We start from the raw sequence: 16101 nt of genomic DNA, 5'->3' as shown, positions 1-16101 counted from the left end.
AGGGGGAGGGGAAGGGAGGGGGAGGGGGAGGGGGAGAGAGAGAGAGAGATTGCTTGAGGAAGTCTCCAGACTTGAGGGCCATGTGCACTGATGTCATGTAAATATCTAGGGAATAGCTTTCCAGAAAGAGGCACTGTAAAGATAAAGGCCCTGAGGCAAGTACAGTCCTGGTGTGCTATGGGAGATGGAGGCAATGTGGTAAGAAGTGCCGCTCGCTGTCAAGAAGTCAGATATTTATGTTATATATCAAGTGCCTCAGGAGATAAAAATAAGGAAAGAATGAGGATTAGTCCTAGCTTCTGGAAGAACGTTTATGCCACAAAAGACTTGCTCACTGAAAAAGCAGACAGTGCCTGATAACCAAGGGAGACAGTGGCTTGGGTATGCATCTGGGAAAGCCTTCCAGAGTATTGAAAGCTAAGGAATCAGCAGGGGCGGGAGGGAAGGTAGAGGGTCCTACCTGCAGTAGCAGCTCCAGGCAGCCACAGAGTCTGTGTAGCTCAGCGCTGGTGTCTGTCACTGGCCCCTGCCCATCCCCATATCCCTGGAGGATGGCAGAGACGGCATCTGTGAGGTGGATGGTAGAGAGCAGACATCAGGGAGCCAGGCCTATAAGGGAGATGTTCTCCAGACTCCTCCTGTCTCCTGAAACTCAGCCCCAGAAAAAAATCTCACAGGGCCTACTCACTTTTCAGGCTCCTGCTGATCTTGAGGATGGTCCCGTTGTTGGCCATGAAGTGATGGGATTCCCTGTGATCCTCTGGGTTCACCTGCTTGCTTTCCTTACACACAGATGGGATGAGAGCTTAGACTTGAGAGGGAATGAGAGCAAACCAGGGTCACACAATGAGTCAACTGGCAGAATGAAGCACAATTCTTTCTTCCTTCTTTTCTTTTTCTTTTTTCTTTTTCTTTTATAGTTTAATGTGAGGAATCCCAGTTATTATTATTATTATTATTATTATTATTATTATTATTTCTTCTTCTTCCTCCTCCTCCTCCTCCTTCTTCTTCTTCTCCTTCTTCTCCTTCTTCTTCTTCTCCTTCTTCTCCTTCTTTCTCCTCCTCTTCCTCCTCCTTCCTTCTCCTCTTCCACCTCCTCCTCCTCTTCCTCCCCCTCCTCTTCCCCTCTGTCTCTCTGTCTGTCTCTCTCTCCCTCTCTCTCTCTGAGACAGGGTTTCTCTGTGTAGCCCTGGCTGTCCTGGAACTTGCTCTGTAGACCAGGCTGGACTTTGCCTATTGAGTGCTGGCACTAAAGGCATGCTCCATCACCACCCAGCTGCCAGTTGTGTCTTGAAGACTGATATAAAGACGTGAATATGGCCTCTACTTATTGAGCCATCACTGGTGTTGGTCACCCTGGCCATTGCTGACATCTTTGTCTCATTCAATACCCTTAGTAGCCTCCAGAGCATAGCGTTACACACGGTGACTAGGCACAGAGAGGGTAAATCTCAGCCCAGTATCACAAAGCTGTAAGCTGAGCTCAGATTTCCTTATGAGTCGAACAGAATGCCTGCGCCATGGGGACACCCAGCTGGGGGAACTGTCACCTCCTTTCCCCCTGACTAGCCCCTGAGCCTCAGCAGAGTGTCATTGCCTTGGGACCCACATTCATCCTTTCCAGGGCCCCAGCTGAGTGGAAAATGTATGTTCTCTGGGAAAGCATGCAGAAGTAGACAGAGGGTGCAGCGTTGGGACTGAACCAATGTTAAGTGTGGGGAGCAGGGTGCCTGGTTTGAACCCCACCACCCTCTCTCGTGGAACTCTACTTCTGTCTCCCAAGGGTCCTGGGGCTCAGAGAGGGATACTGTTGCCCTTGAGGGATGATGAATGAGCTTAGGCTGAGATCCTAGCATCAAAAGCTGGGCCAGGTGTCCAGCTTTCCAGGCAGGAGTGATGGAGTTTGTGGGCGGGGTAGCTCTGGCATGATCCTGTAGCAGTAGATCATGGGGGGAGGAAAGGGAAAAGAAGAAAAGAGAGGCTAGGACAGCAGTGTATGGGGCCCAGGACCGGGAGTCAGAAGATAAAGGTCCCGTCCTGGACTGGTCACCCTTTCTTAGGCTCCACTTTCCTGACCTACCTATACACCAAGGATTAGACAGAAGTTCTCTACAGACCTTTTCTAGGGTTCCTCTACCTAATCCCCAAGCCCAGGGACTCCCGTGCTCACCTGAGAAAAGCTTGTCTGTTTGGGATGTGGGCAGGAGGATTCTGTAGCCTGAGTATGTCCCTTGTGACTGTGGGCTCTGCACAGTCTTTTCCAGCTCTCCTGCCTGGGGAGTGACTCAGCCCAGCCTGAAGGGGGCTGGACCAACCCTGGCCAGGGAGAAGTAGTAGAGAAAGATCAGGGCACTGAGGCAGAATGGGTGGCTTCCTCAAAGTCATCTGGTATAAGGCCAGTTGGTGGTAAAACACAACACCGGCAGGGGCTTCCTTTCCTGGGCACCTGCTCCTGTCTTTCTGTCTTGTTGCCAGTAGATGGCGGAAAGGGGCTGACTGAAGCGCTAGTGGGCTCCTTTTCTCGAGTTGTCTCTTCTGTCACTGAACTGAAAGTGACACAGGTGGGGAGAAAGGGCAAACGACCACCAAGTATCTTTCTCCCTCCTCTTACCCCAGCCAGCTGCGGGATCCCAGTCAGTGTTGTGGTGCCTTCCTTCCAGCCCTGGTACCCACTTCCTGGGGATGGAAACGCCAGGTGGGCGGCTCGCTCGGTGTAGGGTGGTCTTTCCCGCTGCTCTTTCAGCTTCCTGGTGCTGGGGTCATCCTTTTTCTAGGCCAGGCTGGCATGTCACTTAAAACCAAGGGTTAGGGTCTTCTAGAACTACTTTTACGAGCTCGAGGAACTACTTGTAAGCAGGGCACAGAGCGATCCCCAAACGTGCTGCTCTCTGCTCCATGTCCCGCCCTTCTTCCCGGTGCAGAGCCAGATCTAACCCCGGCGCTCCCCTCGTCCTCCATGCCACCGTCTCTGTCCCTTCAGATCCCTTCTCTGGTGTCAGTCTCTCAGTCGCTCACCAGTCACGGCGTCGCTCTCTTTCTTGCGTTCCCAGCTCAGCCTGTCCTGGGGATCCCGCCGCCGCCCCTCCCGCGTTCCCGCGCCCTCGGGTCCCCTCCCCACCTTCTGCCTCCAGCGTCCCTGTCGCCGCCCCTCTCCAGGCCCCGCACTCCCACTGCCTGGCGGAGCGGTGGCGGAGGCGGAGGCGGACTCCGACGGGGCGGGCCGGGGGCGTCGCCCTTCTTCCCCACGTCGCAGACGCCTGGGGCCGAGAGGTCGCTGGGGCTGGGGGCGGGCCGGCTCGCGGGTAGTCCGCGTCCCCGCCCCGGGCCCGCCGGGTCCCGGGCCGGATGGGCTGCACCGTGAGCCTGGTGTGCTGCGAGGCGCTCGAGCCTCTGCCCTCCTGCGGCCCGCAGCCCCCCGGGACTCCGCCGGGCCCCGCGCGGCCCGAGCGCTGTGAGCCCGGGGGTGCGGCGCCCGACCCGAGGAGGCGGCTGCTGCTTCAGGTAGGGAGCTGTGGGCCGGATGCGGGCAGCGGGCACGGCAGAGCCCGGTCCATCTGGGACAGTAAGGAGTCTGGGAAGGTGTAGGTAGGAGAGTGGGAGGGCCCTGCAGTCAGTTCCGTGGAGGTCACACCTGGGCCTCTGGTGTCCTTGAAGGGCAAATACCTGTGAGACGTTGGTGCCAGGTCTGTGATCCAGTGCTAGAGAAATTGAAGCAGGGGGGTTCTAATCCAAGGCCAGCATAGTGAGATCGTTTCTCAAACAAACTAAAACCAACCAAACCCTCCAACTCAAACTCTTCCAAACACCAAAACCAGTAAGACAAAAAAGCCAAAACAAGCAAGAAGAAAGAGGAAAAAGCAAGTGGCAGAGAGAGGGAGGCAGTAGGCGATAAGTGAGAATTTGGAGCCACCCAAGGGTGCTGGGGCGAGGAGAGAAAGGTTAATATCCTCTTAGCTTGGAGTAGGGGGCAGAATGGTGGCTGTCTTGGTGTTTCCTACCAGGAGGAACGGGGCTGTCAGAGCCAGCAGGGCCCACAGTAGGATCTGAGGAGGTGGGTGGGTCCAGTAGAGTCCCCCTTTCTCCTCCCTCCTATTCTTTTCTGGGTGAGTCTTGGAACCTGGATGCTGAAAAGTGACCAGGAGCAAAAATAGTGATGACCAGGGAAGCAGGCTGGCTGGACACCCCAGGCTTTGCATAGGCTCTGTATTTTCCTGGAGAGGAAAAAAAAAATGGTGTTTTGTATCAGCAGGAACTGGCCAGCTCTAGTTCAGCCCCTGCAGAACCCTAGTCTCCCTCTCGGGACAGGAGGAGCAGTCTCATGGGATGGTGTGCTGACTTTGTTCTGGGTGAGACTGGGGCCCTTCAGTTCCTTCTCCACTGGAGGCCAGCAGAGTTAGCGTTGACTCCAAGTGAATCTTGCAACCACATCCCAGAGCACCTCCATACGGACAGAGGCAGGGCAATATGGCAATGTGTACTTACGCACATGTTTTTGTGAGTGCGTCAAGTGCCCAAGACACTCCTCTGCACCACTTGACTGGCTGTCCCACTAGGGCACAGATGAGAGCATATTGGTGGTTATATGCCACAGGCAGAGGCACAGGGTTGGGAACTTGTAAATGGAACGCCCTATCCTGCAAGGTGGTAGACAGTGACTGGTCACAATGAAGGGTAGATCTGGGGACGGAATTGTCATCTGTGTCCCAAAGTGGCTGGTGTCCTAGCTGGATTCTCATGGAATAATCCGGGGGAGGACTCGGGGAGCCTGGAAGTAAGAATTGGGTATCCCAGTTCCTGGTGATGGGCACAGAACTGGGGTGACATGCTAGAGCTCTTAGACTTCCGGTCCCTCCAAAGTCATTAGGATATCCCCTCCAACCCCCACCCCAGCTCAGAGCCTCTCACTCCTCTACCTTGCAAGATGTCCAGGGTTGATGAGGAGACAGTAGCTCTCCCTATCTCAGATCCTGGGCTATCCCTTTGAGGGTGAGTCTGAGCTGCTCACTGGGGGTTGGGGATTCGAGTAGAGAGCCCTGGGAGGCATCTCAGACTCCACTGTACCTTGATGCTCCTACCTCTTGCTTGGCAGAGCTCTCCAGGCTGACCATCCACTTTCCTGTTTTATTCTGCTGCTCTTCAGACATGGCCCCAACCCTTCTTTGGTCTCTCTATGGGCTCAGGACTCTTACCCCCTCCCACACTCTCTGAAGCCAGCCTTGCCATGGTGGGGGGATGCCCATTGGTCATGTGGGGATGGGCAGGGGTGAATAACTGGGGCTGCGACCTGAGAAAGAAATCAGGGGCGGGCGCTGGAGGTGGGTGAGTCAGGGGAGGAGGAGTGGGAGGGTTTGTATGTACCCTGTGTGACAGCGACAGGGACAGGGATGTTTGTATTCAGGGACAAGTGTCTGTCTGCATTTGGATGAGCTGGTTTTCCAGGGGCCTCTTGGGAGAGCTTGCTGTGACTCATTCCCTCCCTTATCTGTATGGATAAGGCTCCATCTCAGCCATAGGCCCAGGTCCTGGCTCAAGCAGGGGCTGCTGGACTGGCAGCTCTCTTGCTTACCCAGGACCCCATTCACAGGTAACTCTCAGGAGATGAATACAGCCCAGGAAAGAGCAGCCTCTGCCTATCACCAGAGCCCTTGCTGGAGGAGGTGTGATACTCACGTTCTTATTCTGGATAAACATCTCTTGGGCTCTCACCCTCCCAGGAACTCAGCTCAGAAGCTACCAGGCATCTGGGCTGGCAGCCAGGGCCCTCCTACTGCCACAGACACGTGCCAGCCGCCATTCCTGCCTAGCCCATCCCATGGGCTGACTTCTTGCCCTGAGGCCTGCTGGGCTCATGTCTCTGACTCCCTTTTCAGCCTTGATGTTCTCCTGCTCACGATGCCCCCTTTGCCCACTGTGGCACCCCTGTCTCCTATGCAGGTTACCTTCCTCACTCTGGTGAGATGCCCCCACTTCCCACCCCTTCTCACTCTGTCTCTGCAGCCATGGCTACATTGGCAGGCCTGAATCTGAGACCTACCCCTCCTCCCTGTTTGGAGGATGATGCCCGCTCCAGTTTTGTACTATCTGAGCCTGGCTCCTATACCCTCAGTCAGCTTTTATTTTAATTATTAATTTAAAAACATTTTAATATATTTATTTGTTTGTGAGTGTGTGTGTGTTGTGTGCACACACCATGATACATGTGTAGAAGTCAGAGGACCGCCTGTGGGAGTCACTTCTCTCCTTCTAACCATGTGGGCCCCTAAGATCAAACTCACAGCAGCACGCTTGGCAGCAGGCGCCTTTACCAGCTGAGCCATGTCATGGTCCTCACTCAGCTGGCTTCTTTGGCCCTCACAGTTTGTGTATGCTGAGCCCTCCTGAGGCTCCTGTGGGGGCCTGAAGAGGAAGGAGGGTGGGGATTGGCATCCCTCCTGAGTGTTCCCGCCAAGCTCCTCTGACCTGGGCGCCAAAGGGCCTGGCGGGCATCTCTAGGTGCCAGCCTCGCCTCCTCACTCTGCCATATCCGAGACAAGTGGGTGCTTGTCTGATGGTGGCGAGAGCAGAAGGAAGAGGCTTCGGGATGGTTCCTCCTCCTCCTCTTCCTCCTCCTCCTCCTCCTCTTCCTCCTCCCTCCTAAAGCCACCCTGTGGGGCTGCTTCTCTGGCCTCTGCTTCTCCCAGCCTGGAGTCCCTGAAGTTTAACAGACCCTCAGTCACCCATATTGTCACATCCTACAGCACAGACAGAAGACCCATGTCTAACCCAGCTCTCACTCCCGTGCGTTGGGTCACCTCCTCTTCTCCTAGTTTGCTAGAGTTGGAGAGCTCCAGAGCTGAAGTTCACAGCTCTGAATCCGAGGCCACCACACACTGTCCCGGTGAGAATGTGCTGAAGGTAGGGTGCTCTCTAGGGAGGAGTGTACACATGCCCACACGGCTGCAGCACACACAGTCACTGTCATGCATCTCTTCGGACTCACCCTGGCTCTGCCCCTCTGCTTTGTGTTTCACAAATAAGCACCCCAAGGCTCAGAGAAGGGACACGACTCCCCTGGTGTCACACTTCAAGCGAATGCCAGAACTACGAGTGTATTCCAGTGTCCTGGCCCCAGAAGGATGCGGAAGTGGTGTTTCTATAGAGACGGGGAGAGACAGGGTCTAGCAGAATGAGTACCGTGCTCAGAGGTCCTGGGATGGAGGGTGTTGGGGACTTCCAACAGAAGTTTAGAGACTTTCTTTAGTTGCTCTGGCTCCCCATGAGCCCCTTTTCTGGGCCATAGTTGTGGTATGAGAGGGATAGAGGCCAAGGCAGGAGCCTGGGCAGATGATGAGGCCCTCTGGGAAGGAGATGATGATGGAGAAGACAGAGTGAGTCTGAGGCTGGATAGGAACAGGGCTGGATAGGAGGTAGGGTAAGGTAGAAGAATGGCTCCTCTCTTGCAAACATGGTAGCTGATGAGCCTCGACACATTCCATGGCTCAGTTAGGATGCCCTGAAGAAGCATTTACAGCCACCCTAGGGGCTCAGACACCCATGTGCTCCACACATAGAGTTAAGGAGCAGAGCCTTTGGTATACCTATGATCTCAAATGTTCATAGGGATGAGGCAGGAGGATTTGAGTGAAGGGACAGATTGGGCTATATAGTGAAGCTCTGTCTCATACAAAGGGGGGTGGGTGGTGTTTAGCTTGGTCATAGAGGACTTGCCTAGATATAGAAGGATTAATCACCAGTTGGGGGAAGGGGAGGAAGAGAAGTTTTCCAGCCCAACACTCTGAGGCTCTCCCTTCTCCCTCCTACCGCTCGTTGATTCCACCTCAAAGGGATGTCCACCATCTTGCCTTCTGACAGAACATTCTGACCTGGTATAGGATTTCTTATGGATGGGAACAAAGTGTGGATTTTTGTGCCTGTTATGATCTACACTATGGCTGTGAATTTTATCCTTATTCTTGTTCATGGTTATAGACTGCTCCTTCTCCTGGCTGGGTGGCATTCCACTATGTGAAGATCTCTTCTCTACTGGCAAGCATCAGGAACTCTTGTGACTGACTTCCATGTGTCTACTTTCACATGTGGCATTGGTGTTTGTATGTTCTAATCTCTGCTGTGTAGATGCATGCTTCCATGTTGAGGGTCGTAAGAAAACTCAGCCAGGATCAGGAGGCCCTTTCTATAGATGAAGCATGCCACGTATTTTGACAGCAGCATTGGTAGTATCCTGAGGAGGGAGAAGAGACTCCCTGGCACCCTAGTATTCTGCCCTAGTGGTATGCCCCATGCCAGTGCTGCGTATGTCTCTGTGGCCTCAGTGAGGGACTTGGGAGGGAGAGGAAGAAAGCGAGCTAGAGAATGACACCACAGTGGGGTAGGTGGCACTCAGCTGATTACCTCCTCCTCCTTGGTTTTATGTTCTGTCTGGGGGCAGGCCCAGTCCCTGGCAGGAACAGGAGGGTATGTTATGAGGCTGAGGGGAGGGCCCCATTCCTTCTCTCTTTCCAGATGGGCAGGAAGCCAGCTATTGCCTCCTTGCTTGCTGTATGAACTTGCCAATGTCCCCTGGCAGAGTGTGGTGCCAAGGGCAGGCAAGCTAAGGCAGCCCTCAGGGGAACAGAGGAGAGGAGAGGTTTCCATAGACTAAAGAGGTATCTGGTACCCAGGGTCCTCCCTCTTTTTAATGGTGTGGCTCTGATTTCCAACTTAACTGTTTCCAGAGACCCAAGACCCAATGCTTCTGACCAGCCTGAACAACCCTAGTGTCCAGAGACCTATCCAGGACTGTAAAATAGATAAGCCCAAGTTCTGTGTTATCTGTGTACCAGCCCTCCAGCCCTGTGTGTGTGTGTGTGTGTGTGTACACGTGTGCGCGCACACACACACATACACAAGTCTGAGCAATGCATGAATGTGGAGGCCAGAGGCTGATATCAGGTTGTCTTCCTTGATTAGTCACTTTATTTTCTGAAATAGGATCTCTCACTGAATCCAAAGCTCACTGATTTGGCTGGTCTGGCTGGCCATCGAACTCCAGGATCCTCCCCTCTCTCCCCACTCCTTCCCAAGTACTGGGCCTTAAGGAAGCATGCCATCCATGTTGGACTTTCTATGTGGTTTCTGAGGATCTGAACTCGGGTCCTCAGTGTATGGCAGGCACTTTATCAACTGAGGCATCCCCTCAGACCCAATTCCATGTTCTTTTCTTTCCAGGAACAGGAGGAGAGTTAGTGGGCCACTTTGGGAATGTCTATTCAAAAGACTGTTTCCCTAGTAAGTCTATAAGCAAGGGTCTCATGTCAAAGCTAAGTTTCAGGGAACCCAGAGTTCCAGGACCTTAACAGAAGTTTTTATAGCACACAGATGCTCAGTGGGTGTAGTGATGTGCGGTGAGATGGGTTAAGGTAGAGAATCCTGTGGAAGAAGAGAAGATCACATGGAAAGCTACACCCCTGTGGACAGGATTGGGAAGGGCTGGCTAGCTACCTACCCAGTGGAGCTCTTTGATCTTCTGCTCAAACTTGGGCTTCTCCTGGCTTGAGCTCCTTTGAGTGCCTGACGGAGGGTGCGTGTGTGAGGATAGAAGCCAGGGTTTGACCAGTGGAGTCAATGTCAGGTGTGGCTGAAGGTCAAAAGACGCACAAACAGGGTTGGATGAAGTCAGCCGATAGGACTTCGCCAGGTTAGAAACCAGTGAGACCGGAGATGTGATTTGGCAACCAGTTGGAGCTGGCAGTGGGTGGCAGTCACGGGAGACTGGAGCAGGTGCCTCCTGGCTTCAGTGTAAACCTTTGCCTATGCACAGCTTCTCTGAGCATTTCTGCCAGCAGCCTTCTCAGAAACTTCCGTGTGTCCGTCTCTCCCATGACACCCTCCTCATCTTGACATAGCTGAAGCCAGAAGGGTTGGGAATGGCCTGGAGGAGGAGCCATAGACATGATCTCAGAGTCTTCAGAAGCGATCGACGTCCCATGCTCCGTGGGCTATTGTGTGGGTGTCACATTGGCTTGGCACCCAGAGAGAGCCTCTCGCTTCTCTTGTGTCTGCTCACCTTTTTTTTTTTATTACGTATTTTCCTCAATTACATTTCCAATGCTATCCCAAAAGTCCCCCATACCCTCCCCCTGACTCCCCTACCCACCCATTCCCACTTTTTGGCCCTGGTGTTCCCCTGTACTGGGGCATATAAAGTTTGTGTGTCCAATGGGCCTCTCTTTCCAGTGATGGCCGACTAGGCCATCTTTTGATACATATGCAGCTAGCGTCAAGAGCTCCGGGGTACTGGTTAGTTCATAATGTTGTTGCACCTACAGGGTTGCAGATCTCTTTAGCTCCTTGGATACTTTCTCTAGCTCCTCCATTGGGGGCCCTGTGATCCATCCAATAGCTGCTGACTGTGAGCATCCACTCCTGTGTTTGCTAGGCCCGGCCTAGTCTCACAAGAGACGGCTATATCTGGGTCCTTTCAGCAAACGCTTGCTGGTGTATGTCTGCTCACCTTTTAAGCCTCTATCCTTTCCACATCTCTTCCTTCGTCTCCTTTAAATGTCCACTCTTTATCCTCCAGGACCTCGTTTCCTTTCTCCCACCACTTGCCCTCTTCAAGCACTGTGTGTGTCCACAATGCTTTACTGAGAGTCTTAGTCGATTTCTGCTCGAGGAACAGAACGTCTGAAACGGGTGATATCTTTTTTTTTCTTTTTTTAAAATCTGTTTTTTTTTTTTGTTTTTTTTGTTGTTGTTGTTTTTGAGACAGGGTCCTCCTATGTAGCTCTGGCTAGCTTGGAACTTGTTATGTAGACTAGGAAGGCCTTGGACTTACAGCAATCTACCTACTCCTGCTTCCTGGGTGCTGGGATTAAACGCATGCACCACCATGTCCAGCTGATTGTTATGTTTTTAATTGCCATAGTTCATCCTAATATTGGGGCCTGGGGGACATTTAGAATGGTGTTTTTGTGAGACAACTCAGTTGATAAAGTGCTTGCCTGGTAAGCATAACAACCTGAATTTAAATCACTAATCCCCAGGTAAAGAGCCAGGCATGGTGGGTGTACCTGTAATCGTAGTTCTGGGGAGGCAGAGACAGGAGGATCATGGATGCTTATTGTTGGCTAGTCTTGCTGAATGGGCAAGCTCCACCATTAGTGAGAGACCCTGTCTCAAAAACTAAGGTGGGGGCTGGTGAGATGGCTCAGTGAGTAAGAATACTTGCTACCTACCCATGAGGATCTGGGTTCAGATCCCAGCATTTGTATAAAATCCGGGGCAAAGTCACATACATGCTATAACCCCAATGTCACAGGGAGCAGAGACAAGAGAATTGAATTGGAGCTGGTGAGATGGCTCAGTAGGTAAGAGCACCTGACTGCTCTTCCACAGTTCCTGAGTTCAAGTCCCAGCAACCACATGGTGGCTTACAACCATCCGTAACGAGATCTGACTCCCTCTTCTGGAGTGTCTGAAGACAGCTACAGTGTACTTACATATAATAAATAAATAAACAAATCTTTAAAAAAAAGAGAGAGAGAGAATTGAATTAGCTTGCTGGCCACTAGCTTAGCTCCAGGTTCATGGAGAAATATTATGTCAAAGAAACAAGGTGGAGAATGGCAGGGCAAGACACTGAGCATCCTCCTCTGACCTCTCTGAGTATACCTGCACACACACATGTGTATACACGCCACAGACATGTAAGACACTAGCATTAGTTTCTGGCCTCTACATGTATGGTCACTCCCTACCATGTACACACACACACACACACACACACACACACACACACGAGAGAGAGAGAGAGAGAGAGAGAGAGAGAGAGAGAGAGAGAGAGAGAGAGAGAGCAGCTTCGTGGAGTCAGTTCCTGCCTTTCACTTTCACACTGATTCAGACCCAGCTCAGATGATTAGGTTTACAGACTTTCACTCGTTGAACCATCTTGCCAGCCCACAAACTATATTTTCTTTCATTATTATTTTTAAAGATGATTTTATTTTATATGTGTGGGAGCGTTTTGCTTTCATATTTATAGGTGAACCACATGCGTGCTTGGTGCCTGTGGAGGTCAAAAGAGGGTGTCAGATCTTCCAGAACTGGACTTACAGATGGTCATGAGACACCATGTAGGTGATAGGAACCGAACCGCCAGTCTCTAATTTTCTTCTCAATTTTTTAAAGACTAGGTCTCATATAGCTTAGATTGGCTTTGAACTCACCATAGAGCTGAGAATGATTTTAAACTTCAAAGAGCTGGTATTTCTGGCATTTATAGCACCAGGCATAGTTTTATGTGGTGCTAGGGATGATACCCAGGATTCTGTGCATGGTAGGCAAGCCCTATTGTGTGCCATCCCCAGCTAGGAACTACATTTTCTTTATCCAGTCGTCTATCAATGGGCATCTAGGTTGGTTTTTATATATGGGCATTTTCCAGAATATCTGTCTATGCACCAGTCATGTCCCTGGTGCCCACAGGGGCTAGAAGAGGGCACTGGGTCCCTTAGAACTGGATTTCTGGATGGCTGTGAGTCACCATGCAGGTGCTTGGAATCAGATCCAGGTCGTACGTCATGTAGCTGGAGTCAGCACTGATGCCTATGTAGCTCTGTGATGTGTGAACGTGGATTCTTGGGGTCTGGGGTCCCAGGAGCACTGTAGCTGAGTCAGATGGAAGCACTGCTGTCAGTGTTTTGAGAACCTCCATACTGAGTTCTGTAGGGGTATATAGAAGTTACCTTTTGTCTGTACCCTAAGGTATCATTTTGATGACTGTCTTCTGACTGGAATGAGATAGAAGTCCAATAGTTTTCTTTTTTAAAAAATGTATTTGTTTATTTTTAGTTTATGTGTACAGGTGTTTTGGCAGGCCTGCATCACATGTGTGCGGAGTCTGCAGAGGCCAGAGGAGGGCATAGGATTCTCTGGATCTGGGGTTACCAGGTGGCTGTGAGGCACCCTGTGGGTGCTGGAAGCTGGGCTTTTTTCTTTTCTGAAAGAGCAGCCAGTGCTTTTAACCAGAGATCCATCACCCAGCTCCTTAATGCAGTGTGTTGTTGAGACAGGGTTTCTCTGGGTAGCCTTGGTTAGCCTGGAACCTGATATGTAGACTAGGCTGGCTTTGAACTCAGAAAGCAGCCTGTCTCTGCCTTCCAAGTGCTGGGATTAAAGGTGTGTGTTACTATTCCTGGCTCCTTGCTGTAGCTTTAATTTGTATTTCTCTGATGGCTAGTGAGCTTGGACATTTTTCCAAGTGTTTGTGTTTCATCTTTTGAGAACTGTTTGCTTATTTCATTAGCCTATTTGTTAATTGGGTTATTGGATTATTTCTTTATTGTGTGTGGTATATGTATGTGTTTGAATGGCTGTGTACCCACATTTGTGTGAGGGCGTGCTTGTATATGCAGAGGCCAGAGATCAACATCAGATGACTTTCTTAATCATTTTCCATCTTTATTTTGTATTTTACAAATGTTTCCAGGCTTTTTTTGTGTGTGTGTGCATGTTGCATATGTGCCTGTTCATGCTTGCTTGTGTGTAGGCATGTAAGTATGTGTGTGTGGAAGTGAGTGTGTGCCCAAGGTTGGTGTCATGAACTGTCCTGGATTTCCCTTCCAGCACATTGAGCTCTGCCCTTTGAGGCTGGAGTTAGGGTTGGGCTGCCATTCTCACTCAGCGTTTTCTGTGGATCCCAGGGACCCGAATGAGCCACTAATATTCTGGACGTTTGTCTTCTGTCTGATGGATGGATGGCTAGCAAGGGTTTTCTCCCATTCTACAGGCCACATGTCCTGGTTATTCGTTTTCTTTATTGTGCAGAGAGTTTCTGATTCCCATTTGTCAGTTGTTGGAACTATTTGCGATGTGACTGGAGCCCTGCTCAGAACCTTCTTGCCTGCACCTGCATCTTGAAGTGTTTTCCTACTTTTTTCCTTTATAGTTGTAGACTTGCAGGACTTTCTTTATTAAGATTTACTTATATATTTTATGTATATGGATACTTTGCCTGCTTGTACATCTGCACTCCAGAAGACAGCACCAGACAGTTAGGTGCTGTCATGTGGGTGCTGGGAATTGAACTCAGGACCTTCAGAAGAGCAGTGAGTGCTCTTGACTGCTGAGCCATCTCTCCAACCCGAGTTTCAGGACTTTCATTTGATCTACTGGGATTTGTCTCTTCACTTAGTAAACCCTTTCCTTGGCTGGAACTCTGCTTTCCTAGGAGACTCAATCCCGAGATAGCAGCCAACTCCAGGGGTAACAGCATTAGCCTATGAATGGGGTAGTGTCTCATTGAAGCTCCGCCTTCCAACTAGATGTGCTGTCATCTGGGTCCAGATCTCTCCTGCCTGAGGTTGTCTGGGAAGCCCTCACAGAGGAGACTACATTTTGAATAGGGTCCTTAGAGATGAATAGGTGCTCACTGAACAAGATGGGAGGCATGGACATTTCAGTAGGACTCAGAGCATAGGGAAAGAGTGGGAGAGGAAGGATTAGAAGACAAGGAAATGGTCTGCAGAGGAAGGGGCTTGAATGCAAAGGGTTTGTGAGATGTCTGTGAGCTGTGAAGAGGCATTGGAAGTGGGGGCTCTACATTTTATCTGTTCCTGGCACAGGGTAGAGGATTCCTGGAGGGTAGGGCATGGAGTGTTTGAACCTTGTTGGCCAGTCTTTCTCATGTAACAGGACCATATAGGGGTTTGCATGTTGTGTGTGTTTAGGGGTGGTATGTTGTGGCAGCCTGCAGTTCCTCCTCCCTTAGTGAACCTCCAGGAAGCTGACAATTTGTCCTTGTCTTTGACTTTGCCTCCATTATGACACCCACACCCCAACTCCAAGAACTTGGGCCGAGCAGGGTAGGTTGTTGAGCCAAGAACTCACCTAGTATGTCTGGCTCTCTGCCTGTCCTTTTGGCTCTGATTGCCTGCTGCCCAGCCCAGGTGTCACTCCCAGAGGACAGGCCTGGCTTTGTTGGGACCCTGAGACCTTAGCCAAGCATGTGAGTCTTGCCCTTGCAGAGATGCAAGAGGGGAAATGACACGCTGAGTGGTATGGGGTGTCAGGACCTGGGTCCTGTGGAAGTCTGAGTGTAGAAGTCCCGGCTGGGCACTGTTTGCCCTGCTGGCCACGTCCCTGACATGGTCCTGGCAGGTTAGGAGTGGGGGAGCTGGTGGTTTATGGCCAGAGGTACAGAGTAAGTGAAAAGAAAAGTGACCTCTGGCCATATATCCTTTCTTTTGCTGCCTCTGGCCCAGCACCCTGGTTTGCTTCTCAACAGGGAGTTTTCCTTTCCCTATTTTCTCTGGTCAGCTTCTACACTCCAAGTCTGTTCCTTCCTGGGTATCTGTCTTGCAGGGGCAGACAGCTTCTCTGCTGTAGAGGAGACTGTGTGTGGTTGCAGCTTCTCAGCCACCTTGGGAATGGCCCTGAGTTCAGCATGGGCTTTTTTTTTTTTTTTTTTTTTTTTTTTAATGACAGCTTTAGTAATGTGTATGGATAAGTATATTATAAACCTTGTTGTGCCTCAGTTTCCTCTACTGCCCTAACAACCTTTAGTAGCGTGTATGGCACATTGACAACATGTGATAAAGTTGTGGTCATCTTTGTGGTCATCATCATCGTTGCTATATAGTATTCATCTGGTCCTCCAGGAAATAAAATGCAGCAGAAATGTGAGGGTCTGAAGCACAAGGAGCCTGTCAGAGGCCTGACTGCTGGGGAGGAAGAAGGGAGGAGACTAGAGTCTCACACAGCTGTGTAGCTCACCTGAGAGAGTGGGTGGAGGTGGGCACGGGCCAGGCCTCTCGATTCAGAGGAGAGTTAGGAAGGCTGGTGGAGCCTGTGGGGGCACAGCTGGCCAGAAGGCTTTAGCATGATCCTCTACCTACCTCCTGTGGGGTACCCAGTCTTTGCAAACAGTGTGGTGGATTTCAGCCTGGAATCAGAACCTTGTTTTTTCCAGTGGCCTTTATAGGACAGGGAGAGGAGTGGAGCTTTGGGTTTGGTGTGTGTGTGTGTGTCTGTATGTGTGTATGTTTGTATGAGTGTATGAGAGTGTTGTGAATGTGGTGAGTGTGTGTGTGTGTGTTTGTGTGTGTGTGTGTGTGTGTG

At 51.1% G+C, this 16101-nt stretch overlaps 2 protein-coding genes across 15 annotated transcripts in view; one reads left to right on the top strand and one right to left on the bottom strand.

The window, feature by feature from the left end:
- Rufy4 (RUN and FYVE domain containing 4) overlaps positions 1-3571 on the bottom strand; it is a 23298-nt gene extending 19727 nt beyond the window's left edge. For 4 of the 8 annotated variants that reach the window (XM_029474321.1, XM_029474338.1, XM_021172823.2 and 1 more), the window contains exons 1-4: positions 2615-3113; positions 2174-2319; positions 689-811; positions 461-567 (exon numbers count right to left, since the gene is read on the bottom strand). In XM_029474321.1, coding sequence (XP_029330181.1) covers positions 461-567; positions 689-734 — 153 coding nt within the window. In that variant the 5' untranslated portion in view covers positions 735-811; positions 2174-2319; positions 2615-3113. The other 4 variants (XM_029474329.1, XM_029474325.1, XM_029474332.1 and 1 more) reach the window with 4 other exon arrangements.
- The window catches only part of Tns1 (tensin 1), a 213655-nt gene continuing 200890 nt past the window's right edge, over positions 3337-16101 (top strand). For all 7 annotated transcript variants that reach the window (XM_029474293.1, XM_029474288.1, XM_029474282.1 and 4 more), the window contains exon 1: positions 3337-3504. In XM_029474293.1, coding sequence (XP_029330153.1) covers positions 3349-3504 — 156 coding nt within the window. In that variant the 5' untranslated portion in view covers positions 3337-3348. The remainder of the gene's footprint in view (positions 3505-16101) is intronic.

Source organism: Mus caroli, chromosome 1 (assembly GCF_900094665.2).
Source record: "Mus caroli chromosome 1, CAROLI_EIJ_v1.1, whole genome shotgun sequence".
Classification (NCBI taxonomy): domain Eukaryota; kingdom Metazoa; phylum Chordata; class Mammalia; order Rodentia; family Muridae; genus Mus; species Mus caroli.
Note: the sequence above shows the minus strand (reverse complement) of the source record. Positions and strands in the feature narration are given on the sequence as shown.